General features: G+C 40.0%; 1 protein-coding gene across 2 annotated transcripts in view; it reads left to right on the forward strand.

Annotated features, from left to right (window-relative positions):
- The window catches only part of CPNE4 (copine 4), a 684,585-nt gene that overhangs the window by 480,731 nt on the left and 188,170 nt on the right, over positions 1-15,684 (forward strand). For both annotated transcript variants that reach the window (XM_025291737.3, XM_006057472.4), the window contains exons 4-5: positions 5,934-6,005; positions 8,678-8,752. In XM_025291737.3, coding sequence (XP_025147522.1) covers positions 5,934-6,005; positions 8,678-8,752 — 147 coding nt within the window. The remainder of the gene's footprint in view (positions 1-5,933; positions 6,006-8,677; positions 8,753-15,684) is intronic.

Consider the following 15,684-nt stretch of genomic DNA (forward strand, 5'->3'; position numbering starts at 1 on the left):
AATGCTCAAAATTCTCCAAGTCAGGTTCAACAGTATGTGAACTGTGAACTTCCAAATGTTCAAGCTAGATTTAGAAAATGTTGAGGAACCAGAGATCAAATTGCCAACATCTCTTGGATCATTGAAAAAGGAAGAGAGTTCCAGAAAAACATCTACTTCTGCTTTATTGAATACACCAAAGCCTTTGACTGTGTGGATCACAACAAACTGTGGGAAGTTCTGCAAGAGATGGGAATACCAGACCACCTGACCTGCTCCTGAGAAATCTGTATGCAGGTCAAGACGTAACAGTTAGAACTGGACATGAAACAACAGACTGGTTCCAAATTGGAAAATGAGAATGTCAAGGCTGTAAAATGTCACCCTGCTTATTTAACCTATAGGTAGAGTACATCATTGGAGAAGGCAATGGCCACCCACTCCAGTACTCTTGCCTGGAAAATCCCATGGACAGAGGAGCGTGGTGGGCTGCACTCCATGGGGTCGCAAAGAGTCGGACACGACTGAGCGACTTCACTTTCACTTTTCCCTTTCATGCGTTGGAGAAGGAAATGGCAACCCACTCCAGTCTTCTTGCCTAGAGAATCCCAGGGATGGCGGAGCCTGGTGGGCTGCCATCTATGGGGTTGCACAGAGTCGGACACGACTGAAGTGACTTAGCAGCAGCAGAGTACATCATGGGAAATACTGGGCTGAATGAAGCACAAGATGGAATCAAGATTGCCGGGAGAAATATCAATAACCTCAGATACGCAGATGACACCACCCTTAAGACAGAAAGTGAAGAAGAACTAAAGAGCCTCTTGATGAAAGTGAAAGAGGAGAATGAAAATGTTGGTTTAAAACTCAACATTCAGAAAGTTAAGAGCATTGGCATCCGGTCCCATCACTTCATGGCAAATAGATGGGGAAACAATGGAAACAGTGACAGTCTTTCTTTTCTTGGGCTCCAAAATCACTGCAGATGGTGTCTGCAGCCATGAAATTAAAAGATGCTTACTCCTTCAAAGACAAACTATGACCAACCTAGACAGCATGCTAAAAAGCAGAGACATTACTTTGCCAACAAAGGTCCATTTAGTCAAAGCTATGGTTTTTCCAGTAGTCATTTATGGATGTGAGAGTTGTACTATAAAGAAAGCTGAGTGCCAAAGAATTGATGCTTTTGAACTGTGGTTTTGGAGAAGACTCTTGAGAGTCTTCTGCAAGCAGATCCAACCAGTCGAACCTAAAGGAAATCACTCCTGAATATTCACTGGAAGGACTGATGCTGAAGCTGAAACTTCAATACGTTGTCCACCTGATGTGAAGAAGTGAGTCATTGGAATTGACCCTGATGCTGGGAAAGACTGAAGGCAGAAGAAGAAGGAGATGACAGAGAATGAGATAGTTGGATAGCATCACTGACTTGATGGACATGAGTTTGAGTAAACTGTGGGAGTTGGTGATGGACAGGGAAGCCTGGTGTGCTGCAGTCCATGGGGTCGCAAAGAGTCGGACATGCCTGAGTGACTGAACTAACTTACTGGCTAAGTAGGAGTGAGAAGAGAGACCTAAGATCATAATTGGTCTTCCTTGAACAACGAGATTGTGGATCTTGGAAGGCACAATCTGTAAAGGCAATCTACCAACACCTGGTAACGCAATGCATGGATCATCTCAGTGCTGAGAGGATTGTTGGGGTCATTGGGAGCTATTGGAATAGGTAACAAATGCGGATGGAACACAATGACACTGAACCAAAATATTTTTTGAAATTTATTTTATCATGTTGTATCTTAGTTGCATCACGTGGGTTCTTTGTTGCTTCATGTGGGTTCTTTCATTGAGGCACACGGATTCTCCAGTTGTGGTGCATGGACTCTGGAGTGCACGGGCTTAGTAGTTGCAGCATCTGAACTTAGTTGCTCCGTGACATGTGAGATCTTAGTTCCCCAACCAGGAATTGAACCTGCATCCCCTGCTTTGCAAGATGGATTATTAACCACTGGACTACAGGGAATTCCTGACCAAAGTATTCCTGAGACCAGATTTATTTGGGAATGGGGCATAATATTGCCTTTCTTTAGACAGATATTGACCTGGCTACTTCTTATCAATAACTCTTGTTTTGTCATCTATTCATGTGTCTTCCCCTCTACCCCACTACTTAAACACCCCTGGAGAGAAAGTCTTCCTAATGTCATTTTACTGTTTGTGTTCTGTGCTTTGGTTTATTTCAAGTTAAAAAAAAAAATAATGTCTACATTATTCTAGGAAATGGTAGCTTTTCTACAATGAGTGATAATCTGGGAATGGAGTAAGGGGGATAATGATTTTGCCAATAAGACTAAAAACACTGAAACATTCTTAATGATAGGGTGGGAAAGGTGAGGAGTTTGGGTTCAAAATTAACTATGGGAAGGAAAGCCAATTCCTTTATTATCTGAATTTTTCATGTCATTTTACTGATAGCTATACATTAAAAACCTATTTTATTTTATTGGAATATAATTGTTTTACAGTGTTGTATTAGTTGGTGCTGTATAACAAAGTGAATCAGCTATATGTACACATATATTCCCTCCCTCTTGAGCCTCCTTCCCACCCTATCCCCACATCCCACCCCTCTAGGTCATCACAGAGCACCGAGCTGAGCTCTCTATATTATACAGCAGCTTCCCACTAGCTATCTATTTTGCACACGATAGTGTATATATGTCAGTGCTACTCTCTCAGTTCATCCCACTCTCTCCTTCCCACCCTGTGTCCACATGTCCAATCTCTACATCTGTGTCTCTACTCCTAAGCTGCAAATAATTTCATCTGAATCATTATTCTAGGTTCTATATATACGTATTAATATTTGTTTTTACTCTTTTTTACCTACTTCACTTCATATGACAGATTCTAGGTCCATCTATATCACTACAAATGACCCAATTTCATTCCTTTTTATGGCTGAGTAATATTCCATTATATACATATTAAATATATATCTTATATTTAATATATATATCTTATATTTAAATATATATATATTATATATTTAAAATATATATCTTATATCATATATATATTATATATACACATATATATCCACCAATAGATGAGTGGATTAAGAAAATATCTTACATATTTACAATGGAAGACCTGTGTTCTTAGTCATTTAACCACAGTGAGCTTAACCAAAGCCAGTGTCTTTAGATTACTTCATTCTTAAGGTTTAACTTAATTATTTCTTTACCATCTTCTCCATGCTTACACACTGAGACTTAAGCACTAACATGAGATCTAGGGCTTAAAAGCAAACACATGTAGTACAAACCCCACTGTGGACATTTTATGAATCTCTTTTAGGAGTTTCCTTACCAGATATAATGTAACTGGGGGGTCAGTTTCTGGAGTCAGACCCAGGTTCAAATCCCAGCTACACCCCCTCTTATCTCTATAGCCATAGGAGAGTTACTTAAACTCTCTGTGTCCAACTTTGGTCCTCTATCAAAAGAAACTAATACTACCAAATTCATAGGGCTGTAAAGTTAGCAACATAGTGACCACTAAGACAAAAATCTTACTGAATTTCTCCTTCCCCACAGGATCTATTCTCTCTTCCCCACTTTATAGCAAAACTTATTGAAAGAATTACCTTCTTATCCATTTCCTTCCTCTTTTTCTCTTCATCAACCTACTCCAGTGTGTTTTCTGCCTCAAACTTTGTTCTTTGCCTTCCAATTTAATATCCTCTTCATTGACTCAACTCAATGAAGGGCATTTCTGTCTGATTCAATGATGCCTTTAGGATGCCTCCCACTTTCTCCATATTCAATCCATTTCCAAATTTTGACTATTTTACATTTATCTCATAAATCCAGTCTTTTCTCTCCATCTCCACAGTCACTGTTACCTCTCACCTGGCCTGTTGCCAGAGATTTATAAATGGTTCACCCTCAATTATCCCATTCATCATCCCCACCATGGCCAGTACATCTCTCCTTTGTGACAAGTTATATTTGTTTGACCATTTGGCTTGTTACTTGTGCTTGTGCTAAGTCGCTTCAGTCATGCTCGACTCTTTGTGACTCCTTGCACAGTAGTCCGCCAGGTTCCTCTGTCCATGGGATTCTATAGGCAAGAATACTAGAGAGGGCTACTGTTTCCTCTTCCAGGGGATCTTCCCGACCCAGGGATCAAATCCTCATCTCTTATGCCTCCTGCATTGCCAGGTTATTTACCACTAGCACCACCTGGGAAGCCCTGATTTATTGCTATCTCCTCTACTGAAAATGTAAGCTCCATGAAGTCAGAGATTGTATCTGACTTTGCTTACCACTCTATTCTTAGGGCATAGCACCAAGTTTGTCATACAATAGGAGCTAAATAATTATTTTTGGAATGAACAAGGCACTTGCCACATAATATGTGTTCTTACATGGGAGCTCCCATTGTTTTCCTTGATGTCATCATCATCATCATCACTAGTGATTTTTTTATGGAAACACGCCTTCCTCTTCAGAGGATAGCAAACTGAACATTAGGATAGTTCAATCTGCTTGGCTTAGGGAAGTTCTCTGAGCTTTTTTGCATTGGATATTAGTACACTCCTGATATTGCTCTAACACAGAGACAAAATAAGGATTTCAGAGAATAAGGTTATGCCCCCACTTTTCACAGTGATCTCCTTCCCTATTATGTGTACTTCTGCTGATTACTGCATCAAAGATTATCCCAAAACTTGAAATCTTTAAAAAAAAAAAAACATTTATTATCTCACAGTATTTGTGTGTCAGGAGTTGCAGCAATGGTCTTCTGGACCAGTGTCTCTCACAGGGTATTGTCAAGGTACAGTTATCTCAAAGCTCACCTGCGGGGAGGACCTATTCCATGCTTACCTATGTGGCTGCAGATCAGCTTCTGGTTCTCACTGGCTGTTGAGTGGGGATATCAATTCCTGGTCATGTGGGCTGCTCTTAGAGGGCTGTTCACAACCTAGCAGCCTGCATTCCGAAGAGCAAAGACAGAGAAAGAGAGATGGTGAGCAAGAAAGAAGTCAGGGTGATTTCAGAACCTAATCTTCAAAGTGAAATCCCGTCACTTTTGTGGTATTCTGTTCATTAGAAGCAAATCACTGGATCCACCCAACACTCAGGAGAGGGAATTAAACAAAGGCAAGAACACCAGGAAGCAAGGATCACTGGGGCCATTGCAGATAGAAAGTGCCACAACAACTGGGGACTTTTTCTCCCTCCTGAGAGCATGGCTTTCGCTCAAGTCTTTTAAGCCTTGTTTCCTTTAGAAATCATTGGGTACATCTGAGTCTCAATGCCTTGCCATCTTTCCCTTCCAGAAAAGAACATGAGAGGGGGATGGGGTGGGTTCTAATGAGAATAATTCCCAGTGAACTGATGATTTTAGTTGACACCAAATTGTGGAGAGGACCCCAATTACTCCTTTTGGCTTGTCTGAACATCAGTCTCCTGATGACTTACTTTATAGCTTCATAATGAATATATTAAAAATAGAACTCAAGAGGTTATAGATACAGGAGGTATATATTTAGACCTTGAGTTTCTTTCCTCCATTCACCCCATCCCCCACTCTGCACAGAGGTTTTAGTGCTAATTTGAGATCATTCTGAAACATCATCTTTATTTTAATTTACATATCCAACATGTTTTGTCTAATTTCAATATAAATGTCTCAGCAATGATTAAACCACCTCCTAAGTGACTAAATTATCTGTTATTCTTCACTCACATAGCTCAGGCTGTAAGAGGAAAGGAGAGAATGACCTGTATTTAGCAGAGGTTTGTAGAAGAACCTTGGAAAATAAGTGGACATTGATGTCATAGTTTAAAGGAGAAGTGTAAATGTAGAATTCTATAAGAAAAATACTGAAGTGCATACTTGCAAATATATGACTAGTATCTCCACCTTGTGTTTCCTTCATACAGATTGTTTCCCAGAGAAAGCTGTCCAAATCCTTGTTGAAGCATGGGAACACAGCAGGGAAATCTTCCATCACGGTGAGCCCTCCCTCAGGTGCCCAGATGGAGCCTGCTGGTCCAACCCAGCCTCATGGGAAGCTGACCCTCTGGATGTTAGGGGTTGATCCCATAACTGCTCAGCTATACCGGTCACCTCTTTTTTTTTTTTTTTTTTTCAATCTTTCTCCTTCCTAATAATACAATTTTAACCTTTTCATTGTAGGAAAAAGGATTTGAAAGTGAGGCCATTCACTTCAACTAAGCACTTCTATAATTAAATATAGGTTTTAGCAGGGAACAAAGAAAGAAGTTATTGATCATAGTAAGAATATGGAATTGTCTGGCATTTTCAAATTATCAAAGCTACCTATCCCAGCTTCTCAGTTTCTTGAGAAAAAACATCTAATAGCATTTAGTCCAAGGTTTGGTCTGTTGCCTAATGATCAGAGAGCCTAGCATTTAACTCTTCTTTTTAATATGATAGTTTGGAGCTGCACTGTTCTGTTTGATAGCCATGTGATTTTTCAACTTAAAATTATTTAAAATTAAATAAAAGCAAATAGTCATTCCTTACACTAGCCACATATCAAGTGCTCAGTAGATCCATATACTGGACAGTGCAGATTACAGAACATGTCTGTCATTACAGAATGTTCTCTTGGGCAAAACTTGAAGTATTTCTAAATAAAACATGCAATGCTCAAGAAGAACTCCAGGATTTAAAATTTTGGCATCTTGTATTGAAGATCTTGAGAAGGATAAAGTAGTCTAACCATTTAGTTGTGTGGGCAAAGAATAACAATAGGTTTAAAAAGTGCCAGAAGAATTTGAGTTGCTTGCAAGGCAGATTGCCTTAGGAGGAAAACCCAAGTTCTTTGAACATTCCTTTTTAACTCAAAAGTGACTGATTCATTAAAAAAAATTAAGCCATTTTTTAAGGAAGAATTTATTTTATTTCTACTGGTAAAGTTAGGACTGTTCTCATAAGAACTTAGCTGAGTTTGTCAGTTTGGATATTTTAAATGATGCAGTCATGTCAGATCTGTTTCATGACTACCATTTTCAATCATGAACAAATGGTTCAAATGGTCTTTGACGATGCCACTAGTGCTCTAACAAGCTCACACCCAAAGCCCACGGTCCTAGAAAAGACTTGGGATGGTGAACCCAGTTATGAGATCTACCATGGTTCCTTCCCAGGAAAACAAAAGCTCATCTTCCCACCTTTTCTCTAAGAAGTATTGGGAATTTCCTTTCTCTACACAGCCCATAAAAACTCAATCTCCTTCCTAATTTTAAATATTTAAAAACTCCTCTTGATCTTGGATCCTTGGGTCAGAACAACTTCCATAGCTTCTGGAAAACACTTGAAAATATGTGCACATTTTTCTAGGCTTTGCAGATGAAAGTCATAACTTTCATCATCTTTACAAAGATGTCTATAACACAGGATAGTTGAAGGCCATAGTTCAAGTGGAGTATAAGAGGCATTAAAGGACAAAAGAGAATCAAATGAACAACCTAAATATGATGATTCCTGGTTTATCAAGTCATTCTTGAGTTTTACAGCAAAAACACAAGAATGACTTGAATTTTGTAGAGTAGAGAACATGGGTCCATACAAAATTCAAGTATGGACCCATGTTCTCTACTCCTCAGGTGCTTACACCTTTGGAGGGATCCTTCCCTATATAGATAGCTCTTTTAGCTTTAATTTTATGCATAAAATAAAAATTTCCTGAGGCTACCAAAGTGTACTCAAAACAGATGAATGCAACTCATAATGAAAAAGTTTAGCTCAGATAGAATGGAGATAAATTAAAACTCAATGTCTTCACATAATAACTTTGACAAGGGTGTCCACAAGGTCAGAGGCATTATGGCCTCTGAATGCATAGTTAAGTCTTAACATGACTTAGAAGTAGTTTAACCTATATGCAACTACACTGCTCCCATATTTTGTTGTTGTCATTGTTCTTCTCCTTTTCCCATAAATTTCTGCTTCAAGGGTTTAAGAGTCATTATTCAATATTAGGAAGTGAACTTTTTATGAAACAGGCTTTTAGATACTATTATCTCTTCATTTATGTCAAAGTTGTTGTCAAGAATTCTCTGTTCTTTGGAGTTAAGGGTTTAGATCCTTGTTCTCTTTCTTCCCTCTCCCCCCTCCTCTTTCTCTCTCCATCTCAAAAAGTCCAGGGACTGTTGTTTTTAAAGTATTGCAATTAGAATTTTCTTTGATGAACTTATAACCTTTGGAAGGGCCATACAGACCAGTTTATTTCACAATCCTTTGCGGATCTGGTAGAAAACAGTGGAGAAATATCGCTGCCTGCTCCTCATTTTTTGGTCACTTCCCAAAGAAGAAAATATATATAATTATTTATGGACACGCTGTTCAGTGCTGTGTGGCCTTTGAAGGAGAAGCTCTCCCTAATTACTCCTCTAAAACTTCTTCCTCCAGCTTACACCCCATATTTCATGTTCTCATGCTCAGCACCAGTGAAGTCTACTTATCTTCTGTGGTTTGTTCTAGGGACTTCCCTTGTACACCTGGAGATGCTGTGCCACATTCACTGGATTGTGGGAAACTCCATGCCAGGTGTCAGTCTTTGTTTATTTTTGGATCAAACAGCAGCCAAATTGTTCATGAATCCCTGGGTTGAGTGGTCCAACTGCCACTGCTCCTGATGAATGCTTTTTTCCTTTAGGTGATTGCTGAGGAATTATCTGGTAATGATGACTATGTTGAACTTGCCTTCAATGCACGGAAACTGGATGACAAGGTAAAGTGTTTGGCATCAGCCTTATTGAAGAAAATAATAAAGTTAGCACATATAGCTTAATAAGATTTCCCCTCAAAGCTATTTTTTCCCTTTCAACTCACATTATTAAATAGATCAATGATTTCAGAGAGGATGGAAAGTAAGACTTCACCCTAATTAAGAAACAGTTAATGAGAAGAAGGGAGGACTATAATTAAAACAATTTTATAATTAAGTTTATAATTAAAATTAAGTTTATAATTAATAATTATAATTAATTTAATTTATAATTAAGACAATTTTATTACACTAAGACTTCATTTGTCCCCAAATGCTACAGGTCACATGGCATAGGTGAATGGGATTTAAACCCATTGCTAGGAACTTTTCAAAGGAAAAAAGAAGATGGGAAAGGGAATAAAAGTGGCATTTTTTAAGCATCATATTTGTAGGCATGGGGTTAAGAGCTTTTCAAGCATGATCACAGTTAATCATTCTTATAGCATCCATGTAACAGGTATTATTAACTCTGTTTTACAGATGAAGTAACAGGTTCAAAGATAAAGTAATTGTCTAAAGTCACTTCATGTGTTAGTCCAAATAATCCAAGAAATAGACACCAAGAAAGAATTAATGATGCAAGCAGGATTTTATTAGGAGACATGCCTGTGTAGGGAACACAAGAAGGATATCTAGGAGAGCTGACAGGCCACAATGCAAGTCTGAATATAAGTAAAGAAGAGAGGGAAAGAAGTGGCAGTTTCTGCAACACCACGTAGTCTAAGGAAAATTCTAAAGAAGGTTCTAAGGAAGGAAGTCTGAGGAAGCCAGCAAGGAGTCCTGTGTATCTCCCATGAGTGCCTTTATAGCCCCTACACACACAGCAATGGCTAGGAGCACCCCCTGTGCAGCCTGGCCTCGGAATGAGGGCAGGACTGGATTTCGGAATACAAAAGCAGTGTTACATTCCCTAATTGGGAGGTCTGCAAAGGACACGCCAAAGGATATCCTGCTAGTTGGTGATAACTCTGAGGACTCAGTCCCAGGTCAGCCTGACTTCCATCTGTACTCTTTTGGTTATATCTCACAATTTCCATGCAGTCACAGGCCATGTTAGTCTTGTATATACAGAAAAAATCCTATGGATTCCACCCCTTTAAAAAAATGTTTCCTCTCCAACCATAACATCATATCCACCAGTGTATTTACAGAGGACTCCATTTTCCTAGCATACAACTAAACAGGCGATTTGGGGATGTGGCACTACTTTTTTGAACAATTGCTTGTTAAGCGTTAGAAAAAGGAAAAACTTTTCTCACAGCTCCCCACAGTATTAAGCAGCAGCACATATCCTGGCATAGTTCATTTTCACACACAAAGAGTACTCAGCCTAATTATGTGTTCATTAATTCACTCTCCTATCAGTTCATTTATTCACTCCTTCATCGTTCATTTACCAAACATTTGTCGTGTGCTTGTCATGCATCTGTTGGTGGGAAATGGGCATCCTTGGAGCCATTCTTATATCCAAAACCTGCAATTCACCATCCAAGGGACACATCAATTTAAACAACAAATGACATAATGATACTAAAGCTATAGGAGGATGATACAAAATCAGAGTGTCCTGAAAAGGATAATCCATTCTGCCTTGAAATAGTAGGAAAGACTTTGTTTTTAAGAAGAAATTATAGTTGGATTTTTTTGTTATCCTGAGTGGATTGTGTGACACTTTCACAAACTGTCACCTTTTGACATTAGCTGAACGAGGTACTGGGAATTATAGAGTGCAATGGTGTCAATGGAGTGTAAGATCTTACTACTCACTTTCTGTGATTATCAGGCTCTTTCTCTCTATCATCTTCAAGTTTCAGAATAATTCACCAGACTCCTTTGTAGTATCTTACCTGGGGACATTTTAAGCCATTGAGTCACAGTGTAGCAGTTTTAAACTACTCACTTCATGGCTTCTCATGACTTCTTTCCACTTAGTCATGCACTCCAACTGATTTATCTTACGAGCAAGGGGAAATGGGGGTTTGTCAGTGGGCCCATCAGTTCTAAGGTGTATAAGCAGCTTCCCTTCATCCAAATAAGCACTTACTCACAGAACTGAAAGATCCCCATCCACACCTACCATGGTTCTCGATGGCTGTGCCCACCCTGGACTGTGTAGATTGCTAATTACTGAGACCCAAATGCCCTGGAGCCACAGACCACAGGTCCTCTATAATGAGGTGGGGTCTTTCCCAGACTCAGGCACCCAAAGAGGAGTGGGCCCTGTTCAGAACAAAGCAGAAGCCATTGCTCCAGTGTGGACTAGGAGGTGAATGGTCTCAGATGGAGAGAGACTGTAGAGATGAGGAGCAAGATGATACCATGAAGATCAGCTCACACAAACTCTTCAGGAAACAAGCTCAGCGATCCCTGATGATTTCCACCAAGACACTGCTGCCTGGTTATTTATTGCATCACAAACTACCTCAAAACCTGTTGATTTAGATTAACAACTACTTTTTTATATGTCATCATTTTGAGGGTCAGAAATTCAGACAGGGTTCAACTGGGCAATTCTTCTGTTCCTTATGACATTGACAGAAGTCACTCAGTTAGGGACTTCCCTTGTGGCCCAGTGGTTAGGAATTCACCTGCCAATGCAGAAGATGTGGGTTCAATCCCTGGTCTAAGAAGACTCCACATTCTGTGGGACAACTAAGCCCATGCACCACAATTAAGGAGCCTGCACTCTACAGCCTGTGAACCATACCTACTGAAACCCATGCACCCTAGAGCCCATGCTCCACAACATGATAAGCTACTGCCATGAGAAGTCTGCCCACCACAACTAGAGAGTAGCCCCTGCTTGCTGCAACTAGAGAAGCGAGTGCCCAGCAACGAAGACCTAACACAGTCAAAAATAAATAACTAATAAAATTAAAAAGAGTTCACTCAGTTATACTCAGAGAAGGCAATGGCACCCCACTCCAGTACTCTTGCCTGGAAAATCCCATGGATGGAGGAGCCTGGAAGGCTGCAGTCCATGGGGTCGCTGAGGGTCGGACATGACTGAGCGACTTCACTTTCATTTTCACTTTCATGAATTGGAGAAGGAAATGGCAACCCACTCCAGTGTTCTAGCCTGGAGAATCCCAGGGATGGGGGAGCCTGGTGGGCTGCCATCTATGGGGTCACACAGAGTTGGACACGACTGAAGTGACTTAAGAGCAGTTATACTCAGCTTGTGGAAGAGCTTTGCTCACATGCTTGGCACGTAGGATTCCTGGATGGCTGGCCTTCCCAGGTTGGTCAGTCAGAGTGCCTTCATGGTGGTCTTAGGTTTATTACATTTTCTGTATGGTGGCTAGCTTGAGATATCATTCCAAGAGAAGACAGTGAAAGCTGTGTGGTCTTTCCTTTTTTTAATTTTTTTTTTAATTGGAGGATAGTTGCTTTACAATGTTCTGTTAGTTTCAGCTGTACACAGCAGGGGAAGGAGATGGTAGGACAAATTGAGAAAGTAGCACTGACATAAAAACACTGTCATGTGTATGGCCTTTTCTGACCTAGCCTTAAAAGTCATGCATTATCCCTTCTGCTGCTTCTGTTGGTTACAAGTGAGTCATAAGGCTGCCCAGAGTCGGGAGGAAAATGACCTCATGTCTTGGTAGGGGAGTGGCAAAATCATAATGCATAAAAAAGCGTGTGGACATTGTAGTGGAAAATGCAACCTGCCACAGTATTTTTGTGACAGAATCAGAATAAGACAGGACAAGTATTTCATGTCACAGCTAGTAAAATTGTTCCCAGAGCTTCTCAAGGAAGACCTCCTTCTAGCCTTAGCACCAAATGAGGTTGTCGCTCCCTTTGTGTTAACAGTTAAACTTATATCTATTAATTGACAAAATAGACCATGACTAAAAGCCACTGAGGTAAACAGCTCTCTTAATTTAAAACATTTTGCTAATTAGTATCATGAGAGCAACTAATTTCTACCTGCATTTGAAAAATTGCAGTATGAATATGCTATATCCAATTCAGAATAGTTATGGACATCTGGGCCCCCAGTCTCCTTGAAGTAATTCTCCAGTTATCCACATACCTCTGGTAGAAAACTCTGGCCTAATACAAATAGCCTTCTTTTACATATGAAAATGTGAAAGTTTAGGGACGTGAAATGACTTACCCAAGGCCACAGACACTCACACCCACACTCACAATCAGTGACAGAGCGGAACCCAATCAGTTTACCCAACTACAATCTAAATCTTTTTTCGGGGCAGAGACTTAATGAACACAGGTTAGATTGGTCTTAGGCTGTGGAGAACTTGGTTATATTCCCATGTATTTCAGGGAAGAGGGGATCCAGGGAAGAGGAAGATGAGGGTATGTATGCTATTAGGCAGCAGTCCTCAAGGTGTGGTCCCAGGTCCCAAGACGCTTTCAGAAGAACGTATGAGGTCAAAACCATTTTCATAGCAATGCTAGGACATTATTTTCTATCTTCTTCTCATTCTGTCACATGTGTACAGTGATTTTCCAGAAACTACTTGATGCCTAGTATAACAAGAGATTGAATGCAGCAGCAGGTATGAGAACCCCACTGCCTTCTATTGATCCAGTCATTAAATTGATTTACAAAGATGTAACATAATGGCATTCTTCTGATAATTTTATACATTTGGAAAATATAGTTATATTCCATTAAAATACTATTTTATTATGATATAATGGGTTTATATTTATTATTTTAAAAATGATATAACAAATGAATATTTTAAAAATTTCTCAGCTTTAGCTTATAATATGGTAAAGTATTGTTAGATATAATCCACATAAGCAAAAGCTCCTTGGTGTCCTCAATAATTTAAGTGTATAAAATGGTCCTAAGACCAAAAAGTTTGAGAACTGCTGTTGTGGAGTATATTACTTTTGCAAACCATGAAGACAAGTAAATGCCTCTTTTCTTTTGATAGAAGTAGTTTTTTTTTTTTTTTTTTAAATTGCAGATCAGAATAATTCTTTTTTTCAGAGCTTGTAATTGCTTTACAGTATTGTGTTGGTTTCTTCCATACCTCAACATATATCAGCCATAGGTACACACATGTCCCCTCCTTCCTGAACCTCCCTCCCACCTCCCACCCCATCCCATCCCACTAGGTTGTCACACAGCACCAGATTTGAGCTCCATGGGTCATACAACAAATTTCCACTGACTATCTAATTTTATATATGGTAATGTATATGTTTCAATACTGCTGCTGCTGCTGCTGCTGCTGCTGCTAAGTCGCTTCAGTCGTGTCTGACTCTGTGCGACCCCATAGACGGCAGCCCACCAGGCTCCCCCGTCCCTGGGATTCTCCAGGCAAGAATACTGGAGTGGGTTGCCATTTCCTTCTCCAATGCATGAAAGTGAAAAGGGAAAGTGAAGTCGCTCAGTCATATCTGACTCTTAGCGACCCCATGGACTGCAGCCTACCAGGCTCCTCCATCCATGGGATTTTCCAGGCAAGAGTACTGAAGTGGGGTGCCATTATCTAAATTAATCCTACCCTCAACATCCACATATCTATTCTCCATACCTGTGTCTCTACTGTTACCCTGCAAATAGTTTCATCAGTAGCATCTTTCTGGATTCTATGTGTGTTTGTGTGCTTAGTTGTGCCCAACTCCTTGCAGCCCCATGGAATGTAGTTATATATGCGTTCATATGCAATATTTCTCTTTCTCTTTCTGACTTACTTCACTCTGTATAACAGGCTCTAAGTTTATCCACCTTATTAGAACTAAATCAAATGCTTTCCTTGTTATGGCTGAGAAATACTCCATTATATATATGTACCACAATTTTTTTTTATCCCTTTATCTTTTGATGGGCACCTACTTGCTTCCATGTCCTATCTATTGTAAATAGTACTGCAGTGAACATTAGAGCACATGTATCTTTTTCAATTGTGGTTTCCCCACTCCAGTACTCTTGCCTGGAAAATCCCATGGATGGAGGAGCCTGATGGGCTGCAGTCCATGGGGTCGCTAAGAGTCGGACACGACTGAGCGACTTCACTTTCACTTTTCATTTTCATGCATTGGAGAAGGAAATGGCAACCCACTCCAGTGTTCTTGCCTGGAGAATCCCAGGGATGGGGGAGCCTGGTGGGCTGCCATTTATGGGGTTGCACAGAGTTGGACACGACTGGAGCGATTTAGCAGCAGCAGCAGCAGCAGGGTATATGAACAGTAGTGGGATTGTTGGTTCAATGGTAGTTCTATGCCTAATTTTTTTTCTAGTATAAATTTATTTATTTTAATTGGAGGCTAATTACTTTACAATATTGTATTGGTTTTGCCATACATTGACATGAATCCGCCATGGGTGTGCATGTGTTCCCCATCCTGAACCCCCCTCCCACCTCCCTCCCCATACCATCCTTCTGGGTCATCCCAGTCCACCACCCCCGAGCATCCTGTATCATGCATCGAACCTGGACTGGCGATTCGTTTCACATATGATAATATATATATGTTTCAATGCCATTCTCCCAAATCATCCCACCCTCACCCTCTCCCACAGAGTCCAAAAGACTGTTCTATACATCTGTGTCTCTTTTGCTGTCTCGCATACAGGGTTATCATTTTTTTAAGGAATTGCCATACTGTTCTCCAAAGTGGCTGTATCTTTTTACATTCTCACCAACAGTGCAAGAGGGTTCCCTTTTCTCCACACCCTCTCCAGCATTTATTCTTTGTAGATGTTTTAGTGATGGCCAGTTTGACAGGTGTGAGGTGATACTTCATTGTAGTTTTGATTTGCATTTCTCTAATAATGAGTGATGAAGAGCATCTTTTCATGTTTTTGTTGGTCATCTGTATCTCTTCTTTAGAGAAATGTCTGTTTAGATCTTCCACCTATTTTTTTTTTTGATTGGGTTGTTTGTTTTTCCGATATTCAGCTGCAT

This window comes from Bubalus bubalis, chromosome 1, assembly GCF_019923935.1.
Source record: "Bubalus bubalis isolate 160015118507 breed Murrah chromosome 1, NDDB_SH_1, whole genome shotgun sequence".
NCBI lineage: Eukaryota > Metazoa > Chordata > Mammalia > Artiodactyla > Bovidae > Bubalus > Bubalus bubalis.